Source organism: Ictidomys tridecemlineatus, chromosome 2 (genome assembly GCF_052094955.1).
Source record: "Ictidomys tridecemlineatus isolate mIctTri1 chromosome 2, mIctTri1.hap1, whole genome shotgun sequence".
In the NCBI taxonomy this organism is placed as follows: Eukaryota; Metazoa; Chordata; class Mammalia; order Rodentia; family Sciuridae; genus Ictidomys; species Ictidomys tridecemlineatus.
In genome coordinates this window covers 129,420,245-129,444,585 of record NC_135478.1, presented here as the reverse complement: position 1 = coordinate 129,444,585, position 24,341 = coordinate 129,420,245, and the positions used below count along the sequence as shown (strand labels likewise).

Sequence of the window (24,341 nt, the reverse complement as noted above, 5' to 3'; positions counted from 1 at the left end):
ATCATGTAGAGCACTAATTTCCAGGATATATAAAGAACTCAAAAAACTTAACACCAAAAAATTAAATAACACAGTCAATAAATGGGCTAAGGAACTGAGCAGTCACTTCTCAGAAGAAGATATGCATTCAATCAACAAATACATGAAAAATGGTTCACTTCTCTAGTAATTAGAGAAATGCAATCAAAACTACTCTATGATTTCATCTCACTCCAGTCAGAATGGCAATTATCAAGAATTCAGGCAATAATAAGTGTTGGTGAGGATGTGGGGGAAAAGGTACAACTCATACATTGCTGATTGCACTGTAAATTAGTGCAACCACTCTGGAAAGCAGTATGGAATGGAACCACCATTTGACCCAGCTATCCCACACCTTGGTCTTTACCCAAAGGATCTGAAATCAGCATACTCAAGTGACACAGCCACATCAATGTTTATAGCAGCTCAATTCACAATAGCTAAATTGTGAAAGCAACCTAGGTGCCCTTCAATAGATGGATAAGGAAACTGTGGTATGTATACCCAATGGAATATTACTAAAAGAGATATTAAAAGAGAATAAAATTATGGCATTTGCAGGTAAATGGATGGAGTTGGAAAACATCACGCTGAGCAAAGTAAGCCAATCCCCAAAAAACAAAGACCGAATGTTTTCTCTGATAAGTGGATGCTGATCTATAATGTGGGGTGGAGGCATGGGAAGAATACAGGAACTTTGATTGGAAGGGAGGGACCATGGGGGCAAGAAAGATGATGGAATGAGACAGACATCATTACTCTAGGTACATATATGGCTGCACATGTGGTGCAACCCTACATCATGTACAACCAGAGAAATGAAAAATTGCACTCCATTTGTACACAAAAAGATTCTGATATCATATATACCTAATTAGAACAAATAAATAAATTTTTTTTAAAAAATTATATTATTTGGGGGGGGGGATGTGGCTCAAGCTGTAGTGCGCTTGCCTGGCATGCATGTGGCCCTGGTTCAATCCTCAGCACCACATATAAACAAAGATGTTGTGTCTAGGGAAAACTAAAAAATAAATATTAAAAAATTCTCTTTCTCTCTCTCTCTCTTAAAAAATTATATTATTTGGTCTTCAAGTGTGGGAATGGTTTCTGTTTTTTATCTTGTTGCCAATTTCTGGTTTAATGCTATTGTGAGCTGATAGTATACAGGGTATTATCCCAATTTTTGTGTTTGTAGAGATTTGCTTTGGGACCTAAACTATGATCTATATAAAATGCGCCATGTGTCACTGAGAGGAAAGTGAATCTAGTTGTTGATGTATGAAATGTTCTATATTCTACATATATCACATATATTATTCTATATTTCACATTTTGATATACAAATATATTCTACACTTCTATATTATATATTCTATGTTTAAAATAATCAGTGACTAAAGACCAATCCTATTCATGAGTACCAGTGGACCATGAAGACAATGTTAAGAAACTGAATTCAGCAGCACATTCAAAAAAGGTTGCCCTCCCCCTAGAAATTTAAGAATGATTCAATATTAAGATATCAGTAATAAAGCTCATGATATGCATTGTCTTAGGCAAAAAAGAAAAAAATTTTTAAGATCATTCCACAAATGCTGAGTATTTAAAAAAATTCAACAACTCTCACTTTTTTTAAAAAAGCCCCTAGTAAAAGAGGAAAAGATGAAACTTACTATTGTGGTTTGGATGTTAGGTGACCCACAAAAGCTTATTTGTGAGACAATGCAAGAAGGTTTAGAGGAGAAATGATTGGGTTATGACAGCCTTAACCTAATCAGTGAATTAATACCTAATGGGATTAACTGGGTGGGGCGTGAAGATGGGTACAGTGTGACTGGAGGAGGTGGGTCATTGGGGGCATGACTTTGGGGTATGTATTTTGCATCTGGCGAGCAGAGTCTCTTTAGGCTTTCTGATCACCATGTGAGCCACTTCCTCTACCATACTCTTCTGCCATGATGTCTTGCCTCACCTTGAGCCCCAAGGAGTGGAGACAGCCTATAGATTGAGACTTCTGAAACTGTGAGTCCCCCAATAAATTTTCCTCTTCTAAAGTTGTTCTTGTTAGGTCTTTTAGTCACAGCAGCAAAAACGATGACTAAAACATTTACTTGTTATAATAAATTATATCTGCTGTAGTCCAGTTTCCAATTTAATGGAAAACAGTAGAAGGATATGGAGAGGAACATGCCCACCATCATTTATTAATCTCATTTAAATATTTAATACATTTGCATATATATTTGGATGAATATATGTCTAATACATGGTATCTGACTCTTTGCCCACTTAAATGCAAACTGACATCTTGGAGAAACTCCAGGGTGTATACAGAAAAAACACCCCTATTTTACTTTGTGACTGACTAGTAGGGCGTTAATTTAATGAGCCAAAATGCAATCTATGCCTCAGTGCCAGCCAATGTAATTAAACAAGAGAAAGGAACTAGAGTGTTGCAATGGAAATGAGAGGTTGATATATCACCATATATCATTTGTAAGTGATATCCTCATGCAGTTGGAAAAAATAACATAAAGAATATATTTTAGGATAACTACAAACCATATGAGAATTCAGTAAGATGGAAAAGCCACAAAATGAAAGCAAATATGAGCAACTTTTCTATATCCCAATGACGACTTGTTTGAAGATAAAATGGAGGAAAATAGATCACTTTTAACAGCACAAAAATAAAATGCCATACAAGAAGTAAATAAGTTCCACATGAAGAAATTTTTTGAATGCTTCTAAAGATATAAGGAAGGATTGAAAAGTGCAGGATGTATTCTAACAAAGAGAGACTCTCAAATACAAAGATTCTTCATATATTAACTTATAAATTAAATATTTTGCTAATAGAATTAATAAGATATGTTTATACCAGTCAGTGTGAGTCTAAAGTTCATTTGGAAAAATCACAAGTAAAAATGGTCAAACTAGTCCTAGAGAAAAGGGTGACCAGGGGAACTAGCCCTATGACTGTGAGATACAAAGCTTCATGGCAATGATGCAGCATACAGATGGGTCAGCTGGACTAGACAGAAAGCATGAAAGTGGCCTGAGAGCTGCAGGAAGCTAATATGTAATGAAGGGAGCATTCTGGATCGTGCAGGAGAGGGATCATTGGCAAACAGAGGACACTAAGGAATCAAGAAAATGCAATCTATGCCTCAGATTTCATGTACAAATATACATCCAAATGTGTTAAATATTTAAATATGCAAAATAAGATTATAAAAAAATACTAGAAGAAACCAAGAGAAGATAGTTTCACAAACCAGGAAAGACAGTTTCACATAGTATGGAAAGCATTTCTAACTATGACATAGAATTCAGACACTAGAAAAGAAGAAGTTGATGAAATTTGGTAAAAATTAAATATTCCACATGAACAGAAAAAACCTATAAGCAAAGCCAAAACACATACAACAAACTGAGAAATATTTGCAACTTATATCATACTGAAAGGACTAATTTTCTCAGTGATGAGAAAGTAGAACCATGAAAGTTCTTTTCTTGGGTAAATATGGTCAAATATTGGCACTTTAATGTGGATGTACCTAGTAACATGCAAATTAAAACGTCATAAATAGACTGCTTCCACCTATTGTATTTATGTCTATACTGCTCACAGGAGTATAGATCAGGCAACCCTAAGAGCAATTTAGCAATAATTAAATTAAAAAATAAAATAGATTTGGCTCATTAAATTAATGCCCTACTAGTCAGTCACAAAGTAAGACAGAGATTCTCTTTCTGTGCAGACCCTGAAGTTTTTCCAAGATGTAAGTTTGCATTTAAGAGGGCAAAGAGCCAGACACCACGTATAGCACACTGCCAGTTGTGGAAAAGAGGGAAAATAATATTTATGCTTGCTTAAATGTGCATAAGATACAAGAAATAGCAAACAGTGGGTTAATGGGAAGAGGTTCTTTCACTGTACATCTTTCTAGAATGCATGGGCTTGCACCATGAAAATGGACCATGTTCAAAAACTAATTTTAAAAAAGAAAAGCAAGGAAAATATTAAGTCCTACCAGAAAGGAAGAAAAGTGTAAGAATTCTCCACTCACCCCGATTTCCATTCACTCTAGAGCTTTAGAATAAGTTCAACTTTAGAATGTTCATATAAAGTTTTTATTTTTTCCTTACTTTGATCAAAACAAAGGATGTTGAAAATTTAAGCATGAAAAATTGTGATATTATATATCTGTCCATGAAGGACAATTTAAGTGATTTTCATTAGTAGTACCTTTCTAGAATTTTGCCTTATGTAGGAAGCCCTACTATTTTAGCTGTGCAATCTCCAGGGCTAGTCTTCAACCCACCCACCTATCCCAGAGGGCTGATGGAAAAATTAAATGAGATGATGCTTGCAAAGCCTTGCACACAGGGCACAGACTGACTCATGCACAGGCTACCACCAGACCTGCTGGGAGGGGTCCAGAAGAATAGAGTAGGGCTTCATTTCTGGCTAATGTGCCAACACTGCTTCTATATCCCCAGACTCTGGAGGACACTGGTAACATACCTTTCCTATACTGGTGGTAGGCAGTCACCTCTGTTGTTGTGGACATGTTATAGAGGCTCATTTCAACTCCAGAACCATCACCAAATTCCATCAGCAGACAAACAGCCATTCCAGAAGTCATGTGGACTCGAAATCCCAGAGTTGGAGGTGCCTGAGCATCCCTTTCAAGTAAGCAACAGATGGCAGAGGTCATGGCATTGTTCAGTCCTCTTGCTGGGATGGTCCCTGGAGGACACTGTGTGAGGGGACAGGGCATCTCTGGAACAGACATGGACTTGGGGAAGCTGAGGGTGCAGGAATCTTCAGGTAGAGGGCCCAGGGAGCTGTGGAAGAGAGGCAGAGACTTCATATCTCAGAACAGTCTGATAGGGTCACAGGAACACGCCCCAAGGAGGGTAGGAATGAGCCTGTTGGAAGTAAAAAGCAAGGTGTGGACAAGCCAAGGAACGACTTCATTAGCTGGTCCTCACAGTGCACTCTAGGCCAACAGCACCAGCATCACTGGACTCTTGTGAGACAGGCACCCCAGACCCACTGAGTCACAGACTAGGCTGGGCCAGGAAGCTCCCAAGAGACTCTGAGGTCAGCAGAAATCTGAGAACTACTGTTCTAGCTGCAGAAATAAGAGTAAAATATAAATATTTTCTCTCTTCACTCAATGAGTGGAATTAAAAGATGGTGTCTTCCACAAGTCACGACTTGCTATGGTTCTGTACACAAGTGCCATCATTTTCACATTCCCACATGCAGTCCCTGGTGCTATAAGTAAGTTGGGGTTTGGAAACAGTCTAGACTACTCAACCTTCAGCTTTCAATATTAAAGGACTTCGATTAACGATTAAAAGCAGTTACAGGTGAAGCCCATGGTGTTGGTACAATTAGATAGCTGGCATCACAGGCAAAATGTAAAGCCCCCAGAGAAGAGAGGAGAAATGGCCTGAGTATCTTAACGGACAATTTTCATGCTCCTTGTCTCACAAGTGCTGTGTGTGTCCCGTTAGAAACAAGTTCAGATGATCAGATTCAGTCTGGATAACTGACTGATCTGAAAAAACAAAGGGAACTATGGGACAAGGGACACTGATGGCAAAGGGTAGCCAGATCTGTCATCCCTGCATGGTGACTCAAAAAGATACTAAAGTTACCAACTGCCTGAGTAGTGACAGTGGGTGGGAAAGTGCACACCTCCACCAACCTCACCCTACCTTCTAGGGATAGTGGAGAGACAGGAAAGCCATCTCAGAAGACCTGGCTGAGCGCTGGTGATCTGTGGGGACCCAGCTGCCTTGGTGGGGGTCCCCATGGTGACAGTCCCAGAAAGTGGTGCCTTGGCTGTGTCCTCTGCAAAGCACAGCAGTCCCGTGTCACAGCAGTAAATCTCTGTCTTCAAGTTGCCGGGGACTGCTGCAGAAGAGGTGCCCTGAAACTTAAAAGTTCAGTGAGAAGGGAGGGCTTCTCCAATAGCCTGGCCTGGCCCCAGCACTGGATATTCTCCATAGTCAAAAGCCAGCTTAATAAAGATGACAGGATAGTGCACCCAGCAGGGACTGGCTCACACTACATAGGAGGCAGGTCTTATCAGGAATTTCAGGATCATTTCTTATCCATTCATGCTAAGCTGATAGGAATTCAGGTATTTTACATGACCTTCTATAATTGAAGCCAATAGCTCAGAAATGACACTCTTTCAGACAATAAAATTGTGAAGTAGATTTTCCCTTATTGCAGTGACAAATTTTACTCATACCTTAAAACTGCTTGTGCAGTGTCCAAAGAACTTAGAAAAGCAAAAAAGGGGTCACTGACAAACTCCAAGGACAGTTTCCCAGACTCTCACCAGTAGCTTTCTGATAAAGTTCAGTGTGGCAGGGATCAGACACCAACCTCCCACAGACCAGAGAATGTGCCATCTGCTTTCCTAGGGGCATGCAGCTGCTGACAACAGAAGCTGGGGCCACAGCTGTTCCGGAGGTTCCTGATCACGGCAGAAAGCTTGTGAGGGGCTCTGATCATGAAAGAAAAGGCAGAATGAGAAGGAAATCTGGTATTGTTTTTGTCATGCATTTGGTACCTGATTCTAATCATCCCAGTCTGCTGGAAAGACCCTCACTGTGACCTGAGGTCTATTTCCAGGAGTCCTTCCCAAAGGACCAACAGAGATATGATCTGCTTAGAAAGTAAAATAGACAGTGCTGGGTCAGGTGCTCCAGGAGAAGTTCTCATGATAGAGGGGATCACATTTAGAGCCATTTACAAAAATTTGTGCCCACCTAAAACTCTGCTTTGGAAGTTTCATGAAATGAGCAAATCACTTTCTATACATGCCCTGTCTGTCCTGTGAGGTCTGGACGTTGGCCTGGGTTGACTGAAAAGCACTGAAGTATATGGCCATAGGCAAGGGACACAGGCCTAGAGTTTTGAGGTTAAGGGTGGCAGGTTTGAGCCCTGGGTGGGTGGGTGGGATTAGCTGGCGCCTCAAGCCACCATCCACATTAGTCAGCCTCTGTGGCCTTAACTCTGTTTACTATCAGTGTTTGCAACATGCCAGAGCTCTGCAGGGGAACAGACTTGCCCAGTGAAGAGAGTGAACTGTTATTATTGGTTAAAATCAGAAGGTAGCACTGGTTCCTGTACTCTCAGCATCTGCCTCCCTATGCCCTTCTCCATCATGGCCTTCCTTGAACTTTGGAGCTTAAGGTGCAGAACACATGCGCTATTCTCTCCTTCATCTGAAACCTGATCTTGGGAACTTTTGATGGTCAGTCCTCCTGACCCTTCTCTTTTCCAGAAGGAATATCTCAAGTTAGTTTTGCCCTTCTTAGGAATGTGACATATTTTCTAATCTGTTCATCAGCCTGCTAACTTGCTTTCTATATTTATATTTACTTTTTTTAGTTCTTAATGTAGTAAGGTTCTTTAAAAAAGGAAAAATCCTGCTGTCTTAGTTGAGCTCCAGGAAAGAAGGAAAAAGGTACGTGTGCCTGTCTGTGTAAGTGTAATGGCCTCTGAGCAAGGGGCTGACATGGGGAGTGTCCTCATAGACAGCAGGAGGCAGACAACAGGTACCGCACAGACACCCTCACTCTGCTCAAAGCTAAGAGGCCTTCTGTTTCCAGAAAGGAAGGCCAACCAAGCATACTGTCCAGAGGTTAGCTCACCCAACCACCACTGCAGGCCAAGGAAGGACTGTGCCAGCCAAATGGTGGGTGGGAAATGGAGCCCAGAAGCTCAGCACAGGGAGAATGTCACTGCTGCCCTGGTTGACTGCTCATTCTCAGGTTGCACATGGGTGGCAGAGACAAGAAAGACATTTCCCAAGGCAGCCCAGAGGGAACACTAATTCTAGTTGAAGATTTCTCTTTAATTGAACAGAGTTACACTTTGGTTAATTCCTAAACAACTTTTTAAGATAAACTGAAATGCTTCAACTCTTGTACCTACCGTTGGGGAAGACTGCTTGGCCCAAACTTTGAAACTGGGGCTGTAGCTGGCACCTTTTTACCCACTGTCCTTCCAATGCCCTTCCCCTGACACCATCATTCTGCTTTCTGTCTGTATGAATTAGACCTCTCTAAGCATCTCATAAAGAGAAGCAACTAATATTTGTCTTTTTAAATGACTGGCTATTTCACAAATCATAGCACTTGTGAGATTCACCTAATTCTACTCTTTTCAGGTCCACATGCTCTGCACCCATGAAATCTAGTACTTGCACCCAGCTAAGGCTCACTGTGTAGTTCCCAGAGTTCCCTACAGTGACAGGAGGAATCTTATCTGAAATCACCTTGTGTAACCCCCAACACTCAAGGTTAAATTCATCATGCTACTTGGTCCAATTTTGCATACTAGTTCAAAGTTCCATTCTTTTTTTTCCATTGGAGCTAAGGGATACATTTTCTAATTCACTCTTGGCTTGTGAAGCCAGCTTTGACTTTGACATAAGACTGGTTCTTTGCAAGTCCCATGCCATGTGCAATGTCCAGAAAAACCTGACTTAGCTGTGGTTCATGGACGTACCTGTCAGCACTGGTCTCCCAACCACACAGAGCTTGTGTTCTTTTGTTAATAGCACTTAATGCTTCTTTTCTAGTTGTTTTCAAAAAGCTCTGTGAGAAAAAAATAAAATAGTGTCAGAGTTGCTTATGACAACATCTGGGAAAGTAACAATCTCCACTCACAAAATAGCACTGATCTCTGATGCATGCCAGGTACTGCCCTGGACTCTAGAAAAGGCAGCAAGGAGGACAGATGGGCTCTGTTCCCCAATGCTGCCAGAGAGCACAGAGGGTGAGGGTTAGTCAGGTGGTTTGGGGGGCTGTTACCAAAAGGCTACTCTGTGGTGAGACATCTGAATGGAGCTGAAGAAAGCTGAATCTGCAGGAGGATGCCTGTCCCATTGGAAGAGTGTCAGAGAGTGTGGTGGGCTGCAGTGACCTGAGGGTAACAGGAGTTGACCTCAGAATAAGTGGAGGATGGGAGTGGTCAGATGGAGGACACAGAGCTTCATTCTGAAAGAGGTGGAGGGCTCTGGGCACATGTGTCCTCATCAACCTGTGCTACAGAAGCATCAGTCTGGCTGCTGTATGAAAAAACAATGGGGAGTGGAAGGCAGGGGACCCATTTGGATGGGAGCTGATAGCAGCCCACCTAGAGTAGCCAAGGAGACAGTGTTGGACAGATGCCTGTGAAGCTAGGACAGATGGACTGGTTGCTAGACTGAGAGAATGCCAGGATAACAATGTGCTTGACCTAAGCATAGTCAGAACTTGGGCCTGGGAGTGGGGGTTGGTATGCTTGGAACCCATCAGGCCATGAGGATTTGACACCTCTGCTTTGACCCCTGCAGCTCTCCTTGTAATAAAACTACAATTCCCATGCTGTAGGCAGGGAGGTGCCTACATGGGAAGGAGTCAAAACTGGCCACTCATTTGCTCCCACACAGAAAGCTCTGTCCCCAAACAATACCCATTGTGAACTTACGTATGGAAAGCAGTCACCATGCCTCAGATTGAGGGCCCAGAACTTCATTTTTGCTTCTTGACATTTTTTTTTTTAAACCAGCATTTCCAGGAAATTAATGTTGGTATAGAAGTTGGCCCTTCCCCTCTCTGGAACATGCACATGGAACTGTACAAGCACTGACTTTCCAAGTATTTTACAGATCTGTAACTGCCAGCTTCCAGATGCTTCAGCTCCCAGGAGAAAATTCAGGAAAGCCATGGTGGAGGCTGAGATGCCAACTCACACCTGGTTACATGACAGCTCCTGTCTCATCTCTTCTACAGCAAGAACAGGAATACCCCACCCAGTGCAGGGCCTGGGCTAATCATGATCCTTTCTGAAAATATCCAACCCAGAAACCAAGGCAGCTCCACCTGTCTGCAAATGCTAATAGGCAAGAGGAGCTGGTCAGTAAAGGAGAGGGATCCACAGAGCCCCAGAAGCCTCCAAATCCCCCTTCTAGCTATTGTTTCTCTCTGTAGTTCCCAGAACAGTCTTTTCTACATATTTTATTTTTTTCACAGAAGCTTGTGTCTAAAACAATTTTAAGGCCTAAATTTATCTTCCAACTCTAACCATTTGCATGAAATATCCAGAAAAAGCAAATATACAGACACAGAAGGCAGGTTAGTGGTTTCCAGAGGGGAGGGGAGGAGAGGCCAGGAGTGACTACTTAATAAGTATCAGGCCTCCTTTTGGAGTGATGAAGTGCTCTGAAACAGACAGTGATAACTGTAGCACAACATTGTGAATGTACTAAATGCCACCAAATTACACATTTTAGAATTGTTTAATGGTTCTTGGGAACCTGAGGCAGGAGGATGGCAAGTTTGAGACCAGCCTTTGCAACTTGGTGAGGCCCTGTGGCACAGTTAACAATAAAAAGGACTGGGGATATTGCTCAGTAGTAAAGCAACTCTGAGTTCAATTCCCAGTACCTGCTCTCCAAAAACATTGTTAAAAACACAGCTATGAAAATATTGATAAACTCTCTGATAACTATTGAAGTTCTAAAATTAGATGATAGCCTCCTAAATTTAGTATAAGAAATCTCTGGATCTTCTCTGATTATCTTTTTAGCTTAATTTTTTTATCACAGCTCTTCTCCACATATTTTATTACAAATAATCCTCCAAAAATATCATGTTGCTCTTTGCAGTCAATGCCTCTTCCAAATTCTGCTTTCATCTAACCCTTGTTCATCCATCAAAGTTCAGCCTTAGTATTCATTACCCCCAGTCTCCAAGAGGAGGTGTTACCCTCTTGGGCTCCTTGTAGCCTCTGGACAGAGTTCTTTGGTGATATTTTTCATGGGCATGGTATTTCTCTTCCTTTCTTGGCCATGAGTTTCTTGAGGGCAGGGCCTTTTCCAGTTCATTTTCAGTATCCTTGGGTCCTCCACTGAGCATGGGGAGAGGTGCAATACCCAGAGTGGCTGTGGTCTGAATCAGTGCAGTGCTAGGCTCAGAAGTCCTGAATCTGTTTCCTTCAAGAACACAATCAAGATGCTCACATCTCCAACAGAATTCAGAAAGTGACAAACTCCAAAAACCGTGCACTCCACATACCTGAAGGTGCTATGACAAAGAGGTCATGCTGATCAAGCATCTGCAGGGGTTATCACCATGCCTGAGGCAAGTACAGAGTGTCCCAAAGTATGAACACGAGCAGTACGGCTAGGAAAACCACATACAGGCACCTTCAAACCGCTGGGGTTCAAGCCTGCCAGAGAAATTCCACTTTCCCTTTCTCTTAGTCTTCCATAATCCATAAGGTTCTACTGAGATAGTAGACCTGATGAGATGTATTTACTCCTTTTATGTTGGAACTAGAAAATTGAATGTTTCTTAACCTTATAACATTTAACCTACCAACTATGACTTTAATTCATTGTAATCAGTTCCACCAATAAAAAGAACTCTTCAAATCCTCTGGAAGTTAAAAAGACATATTTGATTCTCTTGCAGCAGAAGGATTTTTAAAACTCCATGCAGAATCTTAACTTTGCAGGACATGAATGAGCATGTAACTAAGCCCCATCAACAAGTTGCCCTGGATCATGACTTCCTGTGGCCTTCACTTGAGCATGAACTGGCAGTCTGCTGAGGCTATGGAGAGGAAACTGCCAGAGAGCAGTGCAGAGGGTGGTCTCACAGCAAGAACTAGAGAGCCCTTTGGTGCACATTTCAGTATGGAGACTCCCAGAACTCTGATGGTCAAATTCTGAAGGCATCCCTCTGTGCTGACAGCTGAGGTCCAGGTGGTGGGGGGAGGGAGAGGGATGCATCAAGGCACAGAACCATGCCAGACTTATCCTGTTAGAATATGTACAGGTAGGGGTTGGGCACTGATTGACTTGGTCTTGTAAGAAGTAGCAGAAGATAGTATTTAGTTTTAATTGGGATGTAAGATCCACTTGAATAGTAGCCATTTTAATTATATTCCTTCCCTTTGTCCTCCCCAATTTTAAAATTAGCTAATTGCATAGATTGTAACCCTGAGATCCTCCTATCAGGACAAAGGGAAGCAATGCGTTAGGAATGAAAGCAGGCTGACTGCCCTCCTGGAACACTTACTAGCCAGGTATCCCAACACAAGTAAAATTTGCCTTGCCCACTCACTTTGGACCACTTCCCAGCAGGTGTTTGATTTCTTGCAGCACCTGGGTATTTCTAAAAGTCTGTTGATTTTGAAGCTCCACAGGTGACCCTGCATAACAGATCTTCACCAAGTGCTCAAGACGCATGAGGTCTGTTTGCCCCTTGTGTGTAAGTTGCAGGTGGGGACCAGGGGTGGGGTGGTGCTGAGGACCAGTTAAGAGTCATCAGATAGAGCTATTGGCATTGTGTAACGTGAGAAATGCAGGTCCTTCTTCTTCCATCATTGGACTCATTAGACTATCATTAGACATTCACCTTTGCTTAAACATTCTTTCTTGAGAACCTCCAAAATACCTTTTTGAACTTTATTCCTAGCCAGAAATGACATCTTAGAATAGAAGGGCTTCCAAATATGAACAATGTAGATTGAATTCAAGTTCATTTTCAACACAAATGCTGTTTGGATGTACTACGCATAAGACAGGGAAAGTCTTGTAATGTTGCCGCCATAAAGAATTTGAAAAAAAAAATTAACTCCAAGGCCAGCAGACAATTGGGGAGCTTCCCCAGAGAACTGGCTCCTGGAATTTGAAACACAGAAGAACCAATTCTGGGTTGATTTTGTGTAACTGGAGTCAAAAGCATTGGTTAAAAGCATATCAGTTCAGGTAGTTTTTGTTCTTCTTCCTGCCCCACCCCCAGTATGGCAACCATCCTCCATCTTCCCCATCCTTAGGATATCCCCTGTGTTCTCATTTCTATTGACTGCCAGTGCCTGTCCTCTTACCCCAGCCTGTAGACCCCATCTCTGTCAGTCCTCTGACAAACAGGTATCAATGAACTCCTGTACTTCCAGGTAACCAGAACTTTATTAATAGGGACTTCAAAGAGCTTCCCCACACCCCTCAAAGAAAACATGCTTCCTGTGCTCTCAGCCGCTAGCAGCCTTTTCTAGTTGGAGCATTCTGAGAGGGAGTACCACCTCCATCTGTGAGACTGGACCCCATCTTGCCTGAAGGATGACCTCCCTTCCTACTTGGGGAACAGCCCTGAGAAAGAAATTTGGTAATACAGGGAGAGATACTGAGTCCCAAAGAAAGCGTCCTTGAACTATTAAAATGTAGGAAACACACATGAAACACTGAAATACAGAAAGTGCCTATGAATAATTGCAACTTCTGAGAAACTGTTATGGTTTTGAAGTGAGGTATCCCCCAAAAGCTCACATGTGAGACAGTACAAGAAGAATCAGAGAACTAATTGGGTTGTAGCCTTAACCTAATCAGTGAATTAATCCCTCATGGGTTTAACTGAGTGGTAACTGGAGGCAGTAGGGCTGTGGCTGGAAGAAGTGATTCATTGGGTATGTGGCTATAGGGTATATATTTTGTATCTGGAGAGTAGAGAGTCTCTCTCCCTCCTCCTTTCCCTCCCGCTCCCTTTCCCTTCCCCACATCTTTGTGGAATGAACCCACATCCTTATTTTTTATTTTGAAGCAAAGCCTTGCTAAGTTGCTGAGGCTGGCCTCGAGCTTGTTATCTTCTTCCCTCAGCCACCCTCTGAGTCATTGGCCTCTCTCTCTCTCTTGAGTTTGCCCCCATTTCCCCTTGAATACATAATTACTTTTCCAAATAAACTTCTCTCTATGCCTTTAACTGGTACATGCTGAAATTCTGTTCTAACATCTATGCTAAGATACCCATTGGTCCTGAGTCAAATTCTCCTTTCTTTCTGGAACTCCTAGGATCATTCTTCAGAGACATCTCTTCTCCCATGATAGCCCCTCTCTCTACCTGAGGCACAGCCCCATTCTCCACCTGGGGGACAGTCCACTCCCCATTTGGGGAACAACTCCATTCCTCACCTGGGGAACTGTCTCACCTCCTACCTGAGGGTCAGCCCCACTCTCCATCTGAGCTGTAGTCCCCCTCCCCTGGGCCAAAGCTGCCTTCTCCACATTTCTTATCTGTGGAGAAATTCTGGTTGTCACTACAGAATGAAAGCTCTATAACTTAGGCTTGTTTCTTGTGCACAAATTTGCATGATGGGAACACAGTACCTGACAAACTGCTGGAATACACAAGCTTTCCAAGCAGCATGGTGCACACGTACTGTTCTCCAGAAGAAAAGCTACATTTCCCCGGACATAGGAGCAGCTTGGTGTAAGGCACACCTTCTCCCTGGGAGCCCATGGTGGCAGCTTCTGGAACTTGAAGTTTCCTGTCATCCCTTTCAGAGCACAGGCAGGACAGCTACACTGCTCATTGCTCACCAAGAGCATGGAATGAGCATGGGTATCTAGAGAAAGAGAAAAGCATATTTGGAAGGCGGCAATGGGCAGGGAGATAAAAGCAGAGACAAAGACTTGGCCTCTATGCCAGGTCAAGGCTGCCCTGGACTATAGGCTAATTAAGAAGACTGGACTCCTTGGGATGCATGCTGACATCAGGTGTAAGGTAGTAGGCAATGTCGGGAAGGCACTACTATTGGCCACACCAGGAAGAATGTCTCTGGCAGAAATACATTGATAGTCCAACCCTAAAATGATGGGGGTAAAGGGGTCACAACTCAGGGGTGTGTAGCAAAGGGGAGGAAACCACAGTCCAGAGGAACTGGGAAAAGCAAAAAGGAAGAGCAATGAGGATATCCTGAAGTTACAGCTAGGAGTACACACAGGCAATCTGGCTGTGACCACAGGCAAGCAGAAGGCACAGGGGCCAGCCTCCACCTGGCAAGGGAAGAAGGGCGCTGTTGCCTTCCATGTCTGTGGAGAACAGATGTAGGAAGATCTTGACCCATGTTCAAAGGTATTCATAATACCATTCTTCCTACTTGTGTATTTGAATTTGTTCATAATCAAAGAAAAATGTTTCTGCTTCAGTTGGCCCTGCACAGAGCACCCTGAGTGAGAAGCCAGGCAGTGTTCCTGGTGCAAGAGCTGCCCTTTTTGCAGCCTGTTTCTCCCCTCACAGAGTCCTTGTCCCCAGAGCAGGAGGGTGGGAGGTGGGACTGGAGGGCTGCAGAGGGGAGGGGAGCACAGTGCTGCTGTTCTGTTTGACCTCCAATCCTATAAGAGAACCCATAGGTCTATGCTCCTTTAACCCCAGCCTCTTACATGGACCAGAGGCACTCACAGGGAGAAGAAACTGAAGCTCTGCAGGCTGCTTTGAGGCAGGAGAAAAGTTAAAATGAGCAAGCAGGAAACCGGGGCTCCTTCAAGGTCAGTTTTCTGTGTTGCAGGACTGAGAAACTACAGACACAAGCCAGACCTCATCAAAGTCATGCAAACTCCTGTGTATGCAGAAGAAGTAGCTGATAGTGAGACAAGTGCTGCCTAGTACCCAGACTCCACCACCATCACCACCAAAAAAGGCACAGTAACCTGATTGGAGAAAGGGTATGTGAAGAGCTTGTGGACACTGAGTGCCTTACCCAGGACTGGGGAGGAGGTTAGCTTAACCCTAGAGATCTATATAAACCCTAGACAACAGCCACACTGTGGCATCCCTCCCTTGGGACCTCTCCCCTTTGGGAGCTCTGCTTTCTTTCCTTTGGTTACTCTAATAAATCCTGTTACTTTGCTCTCACCCTTGTATCTGTGGATTCCATTCTTGGAATTTGCAATACAAAGAACCCAGTCCCAGGTCCCATGGTACACTTTGAGTGGCAAGTTTTGGAGCTGCACCAGGGCAGGGAAGGGCCTGACCAATAGAGGGTAATGCTTCAAAGTGGTATTTGTTAATTTCAGGGTTCCACTTGGGCAGTATCACAGGCTGTCAGCTTCCCCTAGTTTTCCAGAACAATCAACTTTCTAGAACCATGTTGAATCCAGTTTAAACATTTGGAGTCAGCATTACAATTTACTCTCAAGAATCCAATGTATTAATATCTTGTGATAATAAACACTGGAGATAAAAACTTAAGGCTATGATCCTGTTCTTTAAAAGTAATTTAGGAGTTTGATTCAGCTGCCAACCACAGGATGGATGTGACCACTCAGGTATGAAATCATTTCTTGAACTGGATATACCTGTGGGGGAAAATATTTAGAATTTTTTGGGAATTAATCAGAATAGTAAGTTCCTTTTGTGTCTTCAAAGCTACTGTGCTTCAGTGATGTGAAGAAAAGTCTGACCTGTTAAAACAAACTGATGTGTCCTTGACATTTTCTTTAAAAATTTAAAGTCAGTATTTTTTAGCTCCTCTTATCTATGAAATGCATAATCGAAGTTGAAAAAGTTATTTCTACTTAAAGGAATATGGGAAATTAAATTTCAGTCAACTATTTTATTACTATTATCTAAAAAATTAACAATTGGGTCTGGGAATATAGTTCTGTGGAAGAGTACTTGCCTGGCATGCTGAAGGCTCTGGGTTCTATCCTGAATACTGAAAAACAAAAACAAAACAAAACAAAAAAACTGGAAATATTCCCTGGGTGAAGGAGGAACAAGAATGCCCTCTAACCTCTACCCCAATACACATGGAACTTCTTAGAATATTAGCATTCCCCTTACTGGCCTCTGGATGCCCCACTATAGACATAGGGGTTCTCAGGGTTGGCCTCTGTATCCTTCCTGGAACAGAAGGTCTGTGGTGTGCCCCAGAGAAGGAGTTAAAATATACAACCCTGGCCTATTGATTGTTAGTTAAAAGCTCTGAAAACCACAAGTGCAAGATCACTGTGACCTTCATCTCTTTCTTAAAAGCAGAAGATGAAATTCCCATGTGAAAGATGCCCTTCCTATGCAAGCAATAAAAGCAACATTCTTATCACCAATGTTAAGGCCAAGAGAATCCTATACAAACAGGCTTGTTAAACTAACCCTTATCTTCCTGGTCTTCCTCAATAGCCTTGGCCTTTTGACATTTCCAAAATTTGCCAATCTCTGTCCAACTGAATATGGAAGTCACTGACTAACTCTTCTTCAGGTCTTCATTTTCTTATGAGGGTTCCCAGGACACATAAAACTTGTATAAAATAAATTGTTAAGTTTTCCCCCTTTAATCTTCTTAGACCAATTTATTTGCAGGCCCAGATAAGTCCCTAAAAGGATGGAGGTGCAGTGGTTTTGCTGCCCCTATAACAGTAACTTATATTTTTTGGGGGGTGGGGGTAGGGGTGAGGAGTACTGTGGATTGAACTCAGGGGCACTAGACCACTGAGTCACATCCCCAGCCCTGTTTTGTATTTTATTTAGAGACAGGGTCTCACTGAGTTGCTTAGCGCCTCACCATTGCTGAGGCTGGCTTTGAACTCACAATCCTCCTGCTTCAGCCTCCTGAGCCAGTGGGATTACAGGGGTAATATGTTACTAAGATCTCACCCCACTTCCCAGTGAAGGGAATCCTCAGGGGAAGAGCTGAGCCCACAGGCTTAGGTTCAGACATGTGTTCTAAACCCCAAGGCCGCCTCCCACCATGGGTGGTGCTGCACAGAGTCCTTGTCTCCTCCTGTGGGAAAGGGTTGAAACCCTCCAGCTTGTGGGTGCCCTTGGCCAGGATTTGGTAGCCATGTCCCTTTCCCAACACCTCACCCACTGGCCCTTGGCTATAAGGAAGGCAAAAGCTGTAGCTGCACAGTTGAAGACTTCTATTCTTCTGAGCCTCTATAGGGGTCTGGCAGTACCAAGAAAGGTAGCAAGCGTCCTGGAGACACCTAAAGGGGTGGAAATAAATAGAAGGCCATTAATATAATCACCATTGTTTAATCACAACCATCCTGTAGTCATCTATATTTCTGTCACAGATAACTTAAGCGCAAAATTGGCTGCCACACAAGCAAGGAGCAACTGCTTCTAGGTGCACTTGGGTCTTTCAAATTTGAGGGTTGTTTGCCAGAGTTCACTGAAATTCAGTTCCCATCTGACTGTTAAAATCAGTCAGTTCCCATCTGTTAAAACCATGCTCAAGCCAGCATGTTTGTGCACACCTGTAATGTTGGGAGGCTGAGGCAAAGGAGGATCATAAGTTTGAGATCAGACTCAGCAACTCAGTAAAGAATTTAATTTTTTTTAATTAAAAAAAATAAAAAGGAAGAATTTTGCCTATGGGTTCAATTGCATTCTATTTTCTATTTTCCAGCTGTCCCTAGGCCTGGACTGCTCAGATGCAAAGAGCTGGTCCTCATGCTAAGCCCCGAAGCCGCCACCTTTCCAGGACTCCACTTGCTTCTGAAATAGGATGAAAAATGAGGCTAAGTAGAAAGGAGACAGAAGAAAACAGGGACTCAAACTTTAAGTATGGAAGCTCCATGAACACCTTCACTTTCACCCCTCAGGCCTATTTGGCTCCAGGTCTAAATTCTTAAAAGGGTCAATAAATTTTATAGTACCACAAGTCCAGTTAATTTGTGCCTACATATCGTTGTTTACAAAATGTATTTTTAGACGGATTTTTAAAAGACTAGAGAGACATCATTAAAGACCCATGATATGGTGCCCCTCCAAGTGCTACGTATTAACTAGATAGTGTCAACCAGAAGATTCTGAGAAGAACCAGATTACCACGGGCTGCTCTGTGCTCCACAATCCAAAGAATCGAGTTCATTAGCCTGATGGCACCCCCTTACATTTCTCATGTTTGCCTTTTACAAGGTTTCCTTTAAAAGAAGCCAGGGACCCCCAATACCTCACCCGCTGATAAGTCCCTAAAAGGATGGAGGTGAAGTTGTTTTGCTGCCCCAAAGCACTCCTCCCTTTTAGTGCAAATCCTGCTCTATTGCTGAATAAATCTCCTTGCTTCCCTGAACAAGTCTCTATTTGTGCCTCTTTTGATGCACCCTGAAATTCCTTTCTATAGTGTAAGTTAAAAACCTGCCAAAGCTGAACTGAAGTGCTCTTTTCCCTTCTGGGACCTCCTCAGACCTATTCCGGTGACACTCCCATCTCATGCTTCACCTTCTGTGGATCTTGCAGTTCACTCTCAGGCTGAGGCCACGTTCTTCTAGCCCTGTGTGGATTGGGCAGGCTGTAGACAGGAGCAATGCCAGTTCGTGGTCACGTGAATGTGCAACACTGCCAACACAACGGGGTACACCCTGACATCCTCCTTAATCTTTACAGAAAATTGGAGAGGATGCTGCAGTTTGGATCTTCAGGGTCTCCCAAAGCCCAGTGAGATGAAGTCGTGAGAGTGGCACAATGGGGAAGCAATGGAACCTTTGAGAGGTGGGGCCTACTGGGAGGTCTTTGGGTCATTGGGGGTGAGTCCTCAAAGGGGACTGTGGGACCCAGGTCTTTCTGGCTTCCTACTTCCTGGTCACAAGATTAGGAGTTTTGCTCTGCAACGTGTTCCCTGGGGGCTGTGCTGCCTAAAAGTGACAGGGTCAACCCATCAGGGACTGGGACCTCCAAAACTGTGAGCAAAACAAAATTTTCTTTTTATAAATTGGTTATTTCAATGTCTTACTGAAGGCAACAGAAAATTAACACAGAGTTAAGAGCAATTACTTTGTAAGAGGGGATTGTGGAGGCCCAGGTGGTTGAGTTAATTTGTCCAAGTTCATACCAATTTGTAAGTGGCAGCACCAACATTTACACTGGTCCTTAAGCACCCAAAGCCAATTTCAGGTCCATGCAATCTTCTACCTATGTTTCCTGCAGGTTCTTCCAGAGTTCAAGTTGCAGTGCACAGTCAGTCTCCGGGTGTTATCTGCCTTGGCACAGCGGTGCTGACTTCTCTAGGATTACTTAGGCCTGGAAGACTTCAGCCACTATCAGTTTATCAGATAGTTGTTAGCACCAGGCGCCTGGTCCTTGCCCTCCAGGTTCTGGCTCCTCAAAGCCTGGATAATCTGTATCTGACACCTAGTCAACAACCTTAAGAAGATCCGAGTACAGCAAATGAAATATCCCTGATGCAGGTACCCTGGGTTCTGGTCGTAGACAGAAACTGATGGTGTGATTTGGGTTTCTTGTCCATGTCAGCTCCCAGCGGCAGAGCAGGGCTGCAATGGAGTAATGGAAACCTCTACTGGCCTCCAGTTTCCACATGGGCTATTGTGCCCATGTAAAGAACAGGCCCCACATCTGCCTCTTCCTAAAAAGAGCAGTTACTCCACCTCTCTGACAGCCTCCTTCTCCTTGTCCTCCTCATCCTACTCCGTAGGATGGGAACGACAGGAAATTATTTCATGAGGCTGCTGCCAGGATTGTCATTCTAGAAAGATGCTTGTGCTAAGTGTTCAATAACAGGTAAGTGTTATCCTCATTTTAACATCCTAGGTTCCCTCTCCCATGAAGATGCTTTCAGTTTTGCAGTATTTTTAATCTCTCTCTAGGATGTCTATGAAATCTAGAAGACATATATTTTAATTTCGTCAAGGCTTCTACAAGCTTGGTTCTTGATGCAGTAACCAAGAAACTGCCACTAGAGGGCAGACGAGCACCTTGCATATTTAAAGAGAAGCATGAAGCTAAACTTTGAAGATGAAGATGGTCACTAAGTAAAAGAACTCTATAAGCTACTGAATAATTCCAAGGATTTTCTTGTCTTACTTTAAGCATGCTTAAGTTCCAAAGACCAGGAAAATGGGAAAATGAAAATGAAAGAAATGGGAAAACTTTGGAAACATGCAAATCATACTACCAAATCTGAAGGATTTCTGCAAAGATTTGGAAAGCAGATAAAACTAAGGGAAAAGCCAACCTAACTTTTATCCATTCTGCGGATCCTACAGGCCACAGATGAAGGATCTTTCATATACTACTATGAATAAAGGGATAATCTCTTCTAATTCATTGGCTGATAACAGTGAATGTCAAATATGCCAACCAAGGCTTGGAGAGTTGGCAAGAAGAAGTGAATTTGGGATAAAAGGAAAGAAAATTAAAAAAAAAAAGTCAAGGAAAAAACCCTGTAGATGAAATTGACCAATCTTTGGCAGAAGCAACACAATATAAAGAAATTTCCAAGCATATATGTGGCCAACCCAACAGTCTGGGCAGTCTAATTGTCCTGATCACAGGTTGCCTTGGTTTCTTTAGTAAAATGATGGAGGGGATGCAGAAGCAAACAGTAAAGTAAATAAGGCTGGAAGGCAAACATTTCCTAAGGCTATTGCTTCACTGTTGTCTGTAAGGACCCCATGGAGAGTACAGATGGGACAGCTGTTCAGATTCTCAGGGTGAGAACCCTGGGGAAAAAGAGGTGAAGCATCCTGCTAAGGTCCCCTGCTAGGATGTAGGGCACACTCAGGACCAGTGTTCTGACTCTGAACTCACAGTATTGGGGTACCTGCCCACCTGGACAGGGTCTATGGAACAGGTATCTCTCCCTCACGCCAGGTCCCACAGCCAGGTCACAACACTGTCCCAGACCTGGGGAAGGGATTGTGGAAGACATTAGTTCCACATCTTGCCACCAGCAGAGAGCTGATGACAGAGTATGGTGTGAGGTCACAGGGATTCAGCCCATGTGTCTTATATCTTAACCCTCTTGCCCACACCCTGTGTGTACACAATGCTGTGTTGAAGCCTGTGACATTACAAACTCTGCCACCAGCTCCCTGCTGGTGACATGATGTGACACTAACAGTGTCCTCTTCTGGCAGCAGGTGGGCCTGGGAATGTGGTGAGCATCTTTGACAGGAAGAGTAGTTGGCACTGCTCAGTGATGAAGGCAGCCTTAGAAGAGTCCTCTCAGATGCCTTCAGGGATGTATCCATTCCCAGGGCACCTGCTGCTACAGCAGCCCTCATCCCCCACCTCCCCACCAGAGTGAGCCCAGAATGTCCTTTAGATCATTTTCCCAGGAACAACCCTAAGAGTTTTGAGGACCAGAATGCCACATCAGAGCACAGACCCTCTTGTGGCAGAGAGGTGGGAAGGTAGAAAGAATCTGGATTTGCCTAATTAACATACCAAGTGTCTGTTTTCTTTGGAGTCAATCTTTGTGATATCATAGGCCAATCACAGGTGTCCTACTTAGAACATCTCAAAGACAGCTAAACTTTAATTCTAGATATGTACAATTCTTCAATCTGGGCAACTGCTTTAAAACCAGCCCCCCCACACACACACACATTTTTTTAAAAAAAGTAAAACATTTCTTTTGAAAGTAACATTTCTGAGGGCATACTGTGTAGTCCAGATTATCAAGCCCCTAGAGAACTGCCCTGGCTCACCTTTCCTGGCCATCACAAATGCCCTTGGCCTTCACCTCACCCATGCCTTGTGTCGGCCTGTCTTGGATACAGCAGTAAGGATGCCAGCTTTCTCCAACATTTCCTGGAAGACAGTGAAATGGAGGGCTTCAATGCTTCGAGCTTCTTCACTGGAACCTCACATCAGGACACATGTCATACATGGAGAGAAAAAACACTTCAATATTATTTTCCTATAATCTGAAACAGCTTTTGTTCTCCCAATCCTTTTAGATAACTTCTTCTGAGGCATGATTTAGATAGGGATCTTTGTGTGGCTGCGTGAAACAGATCACTCCTTACAGGAGAGGCTGTACATGAAATCTGAGAGAAATCTGATAATAAAAAGAATAGGATACCTTACAGAAGAATATTCACAGGGCAGACTTGCAGGGAAGGAGCATCCTAGGTTTACTGTCTACTACCACAGCTTGCCTCTCCTTCTACATGGACCCTAGGAATGAGCTGCTCTCTGTAGCCCTCAGCCCATTTCCTCATTTGCAGTTCAAAGGGTGGGATTATGTCCTACTGGTTATAAAACATTCTGTTTATTTCTTTTTATAAGGTATTTGTTAGTTCTTTAATTCTTTACATCAACATTTCATAGAAAGTTTACAAAACTTAGGTTTGTGTTTTACCTAGGAAATTAGATTTCTCTCCATTCTAGAATTGTTTGTGAATTTGTACTTAATAGGAAAAGAGAGTGATACCCAGCAGAATGGGAACAAGATGGAGACATAACCCCTTCCTTTTCAGATGAAAAAGGGAAGAACACCCCAGGAGGATGAGGAAAAAGCCTGTAGGATTTGGCCCTGGGCAAATTTGTCTAAATTCTATATTTGCTAGAAATTTACTGCAGCTCCTCAGACTGATCAGTGAGTGAACAGCCCAGAAGCCCCATGGGCCACACTTCCCAGGAGACTGCCTTCTTATCTCCTCTCCTTGCCATATCAGCCCCTCTAGTTTTCTCCCCACTGTTTGCTGAGCATAAATCCCAGAGATCTGGGGACATGTATTGTTAGTGGCATACTTTCAAATGTACTTGGGCCCAAGGATGGACAAGTTGCCAATTGCAATTTGTTTGTAAGCAAACAAAACCTCTAAAAAGCCCTGCTGTTTGCTCTGACACCTTCCTGTCAAATCTAAAGGCTCATGTCCAAAGAGAGTTCCTAAGTAAAGACACCTGCCTCTGGGCCTGCTGGGTTGGCACCCACATCTGCAGATCAGATATCAATAGCCCACCTTGCTCTGTTGCCTCCCCACCCCCACCCAGCCTTGGGGCTGGATGTAATGAGAACCATGACCTAAATTCAATGTGTGAAGCCAACATTGCTAATCAAAGACACTGGGAAATGGTGAAGAGCAAAAAAAGTAACATAATTGGGAGAAGAAATGTGACTGCCCTGTCCTGAATAAGAGCCCCAGGCATTTGGAGCTATTGGAGCTTAAATGAAATAAATTGAGAATTAGCTTCCCCATCAATGGCCAGTCACCGTAGTCAAATGAAAGGAATCAACAGCAATGGTACGGAGCATTTCCATCATCACAGAACATCCTGGTAGCCTATTCTAGGCTGGGCAGTTCCTCTCTTTCCTAGCAGTGCTGTGGGCATCCCATCCTCAGAAAGGGTGAAGTCAGGGAATGGAGTTACCCAGTCATCCACACCCTCTGCCTTTTCCCTGTGACCTAGGGTCTGCTGGACACTTTGTTAGTACAACATGGAGCCCAATACAAAGCCAAAGTCATACTGTGTCACTCTTGAGGACAGAGAGACATATCACTTAAGGTTAGACCTGGACATGATCAAGTGAGCTGGAAAACCTCATGTGGAGTTCTAGAAATGACTTTGATAAAGGGAGAAAAAGGGACAAGAAAAGAAGTTCTTTTTTTGCACAAAATTCATGTGCAGGGACAGATACCAACTCCTCCACTTCGATTCCCCCACCTTGGAGAAAGCAAGAAGGAGCTTTGGGAGATCCTTCTGGAAGGCAGAGAATTGAATAGAACTCCCCTTCACCATGGGTAAGCTTGGAACAAAAG

The 24,341-nt window shown here is 43.3% G+C and overlaps 1 protein-coding gene across 1 annotated transcript in view; it reads right to left on the bottom strand.

The window, feature by feature from the left end:
- LOC144368552 (polycystin-1-like protein 1) overlaps positions 1–24,341 on the bottom strand; it is a 61,003-nt gene that overhangs the window by 26,788 nt on the left and 9,874 nt on the right. The window contains exons 2-9 of the mRNA XM_078027725.1: positions 22,284–22,386; positions 17,695–17,816; positions 16,511–16,546; positions 14,217–14,455; positions 8,573–8,661; positions 6,440–6,560; positions 5,761–5,975; positions 4,556–4,878 (exon numbers count right to left, since the gene is read on the bottom strand). Of these exons, the coding sequence (XP_077883851.1) occupies positions 4,556–4,878; positions 5,761–5,975; positions 6,440–6,560; positions 8,573–8,661; positions 14,217–14,455; positions 16,511–16,546; positions 17,695–17,816; positions 22,284–22,327 (1,189 nt within the window). The 5' untranslated portion in view covers positions 22,328–22,386. The remainder of the gene's footprint in view (positions 1–4,555; positions 4,879–5,760; positions 5,976–6,439; positions 6,561–8,572; positions 8,662–14,216; positions 14,456–16,510; positions 16,547–17,694; positions 17,817–22,283; positions 22,387–24,341) is intronic.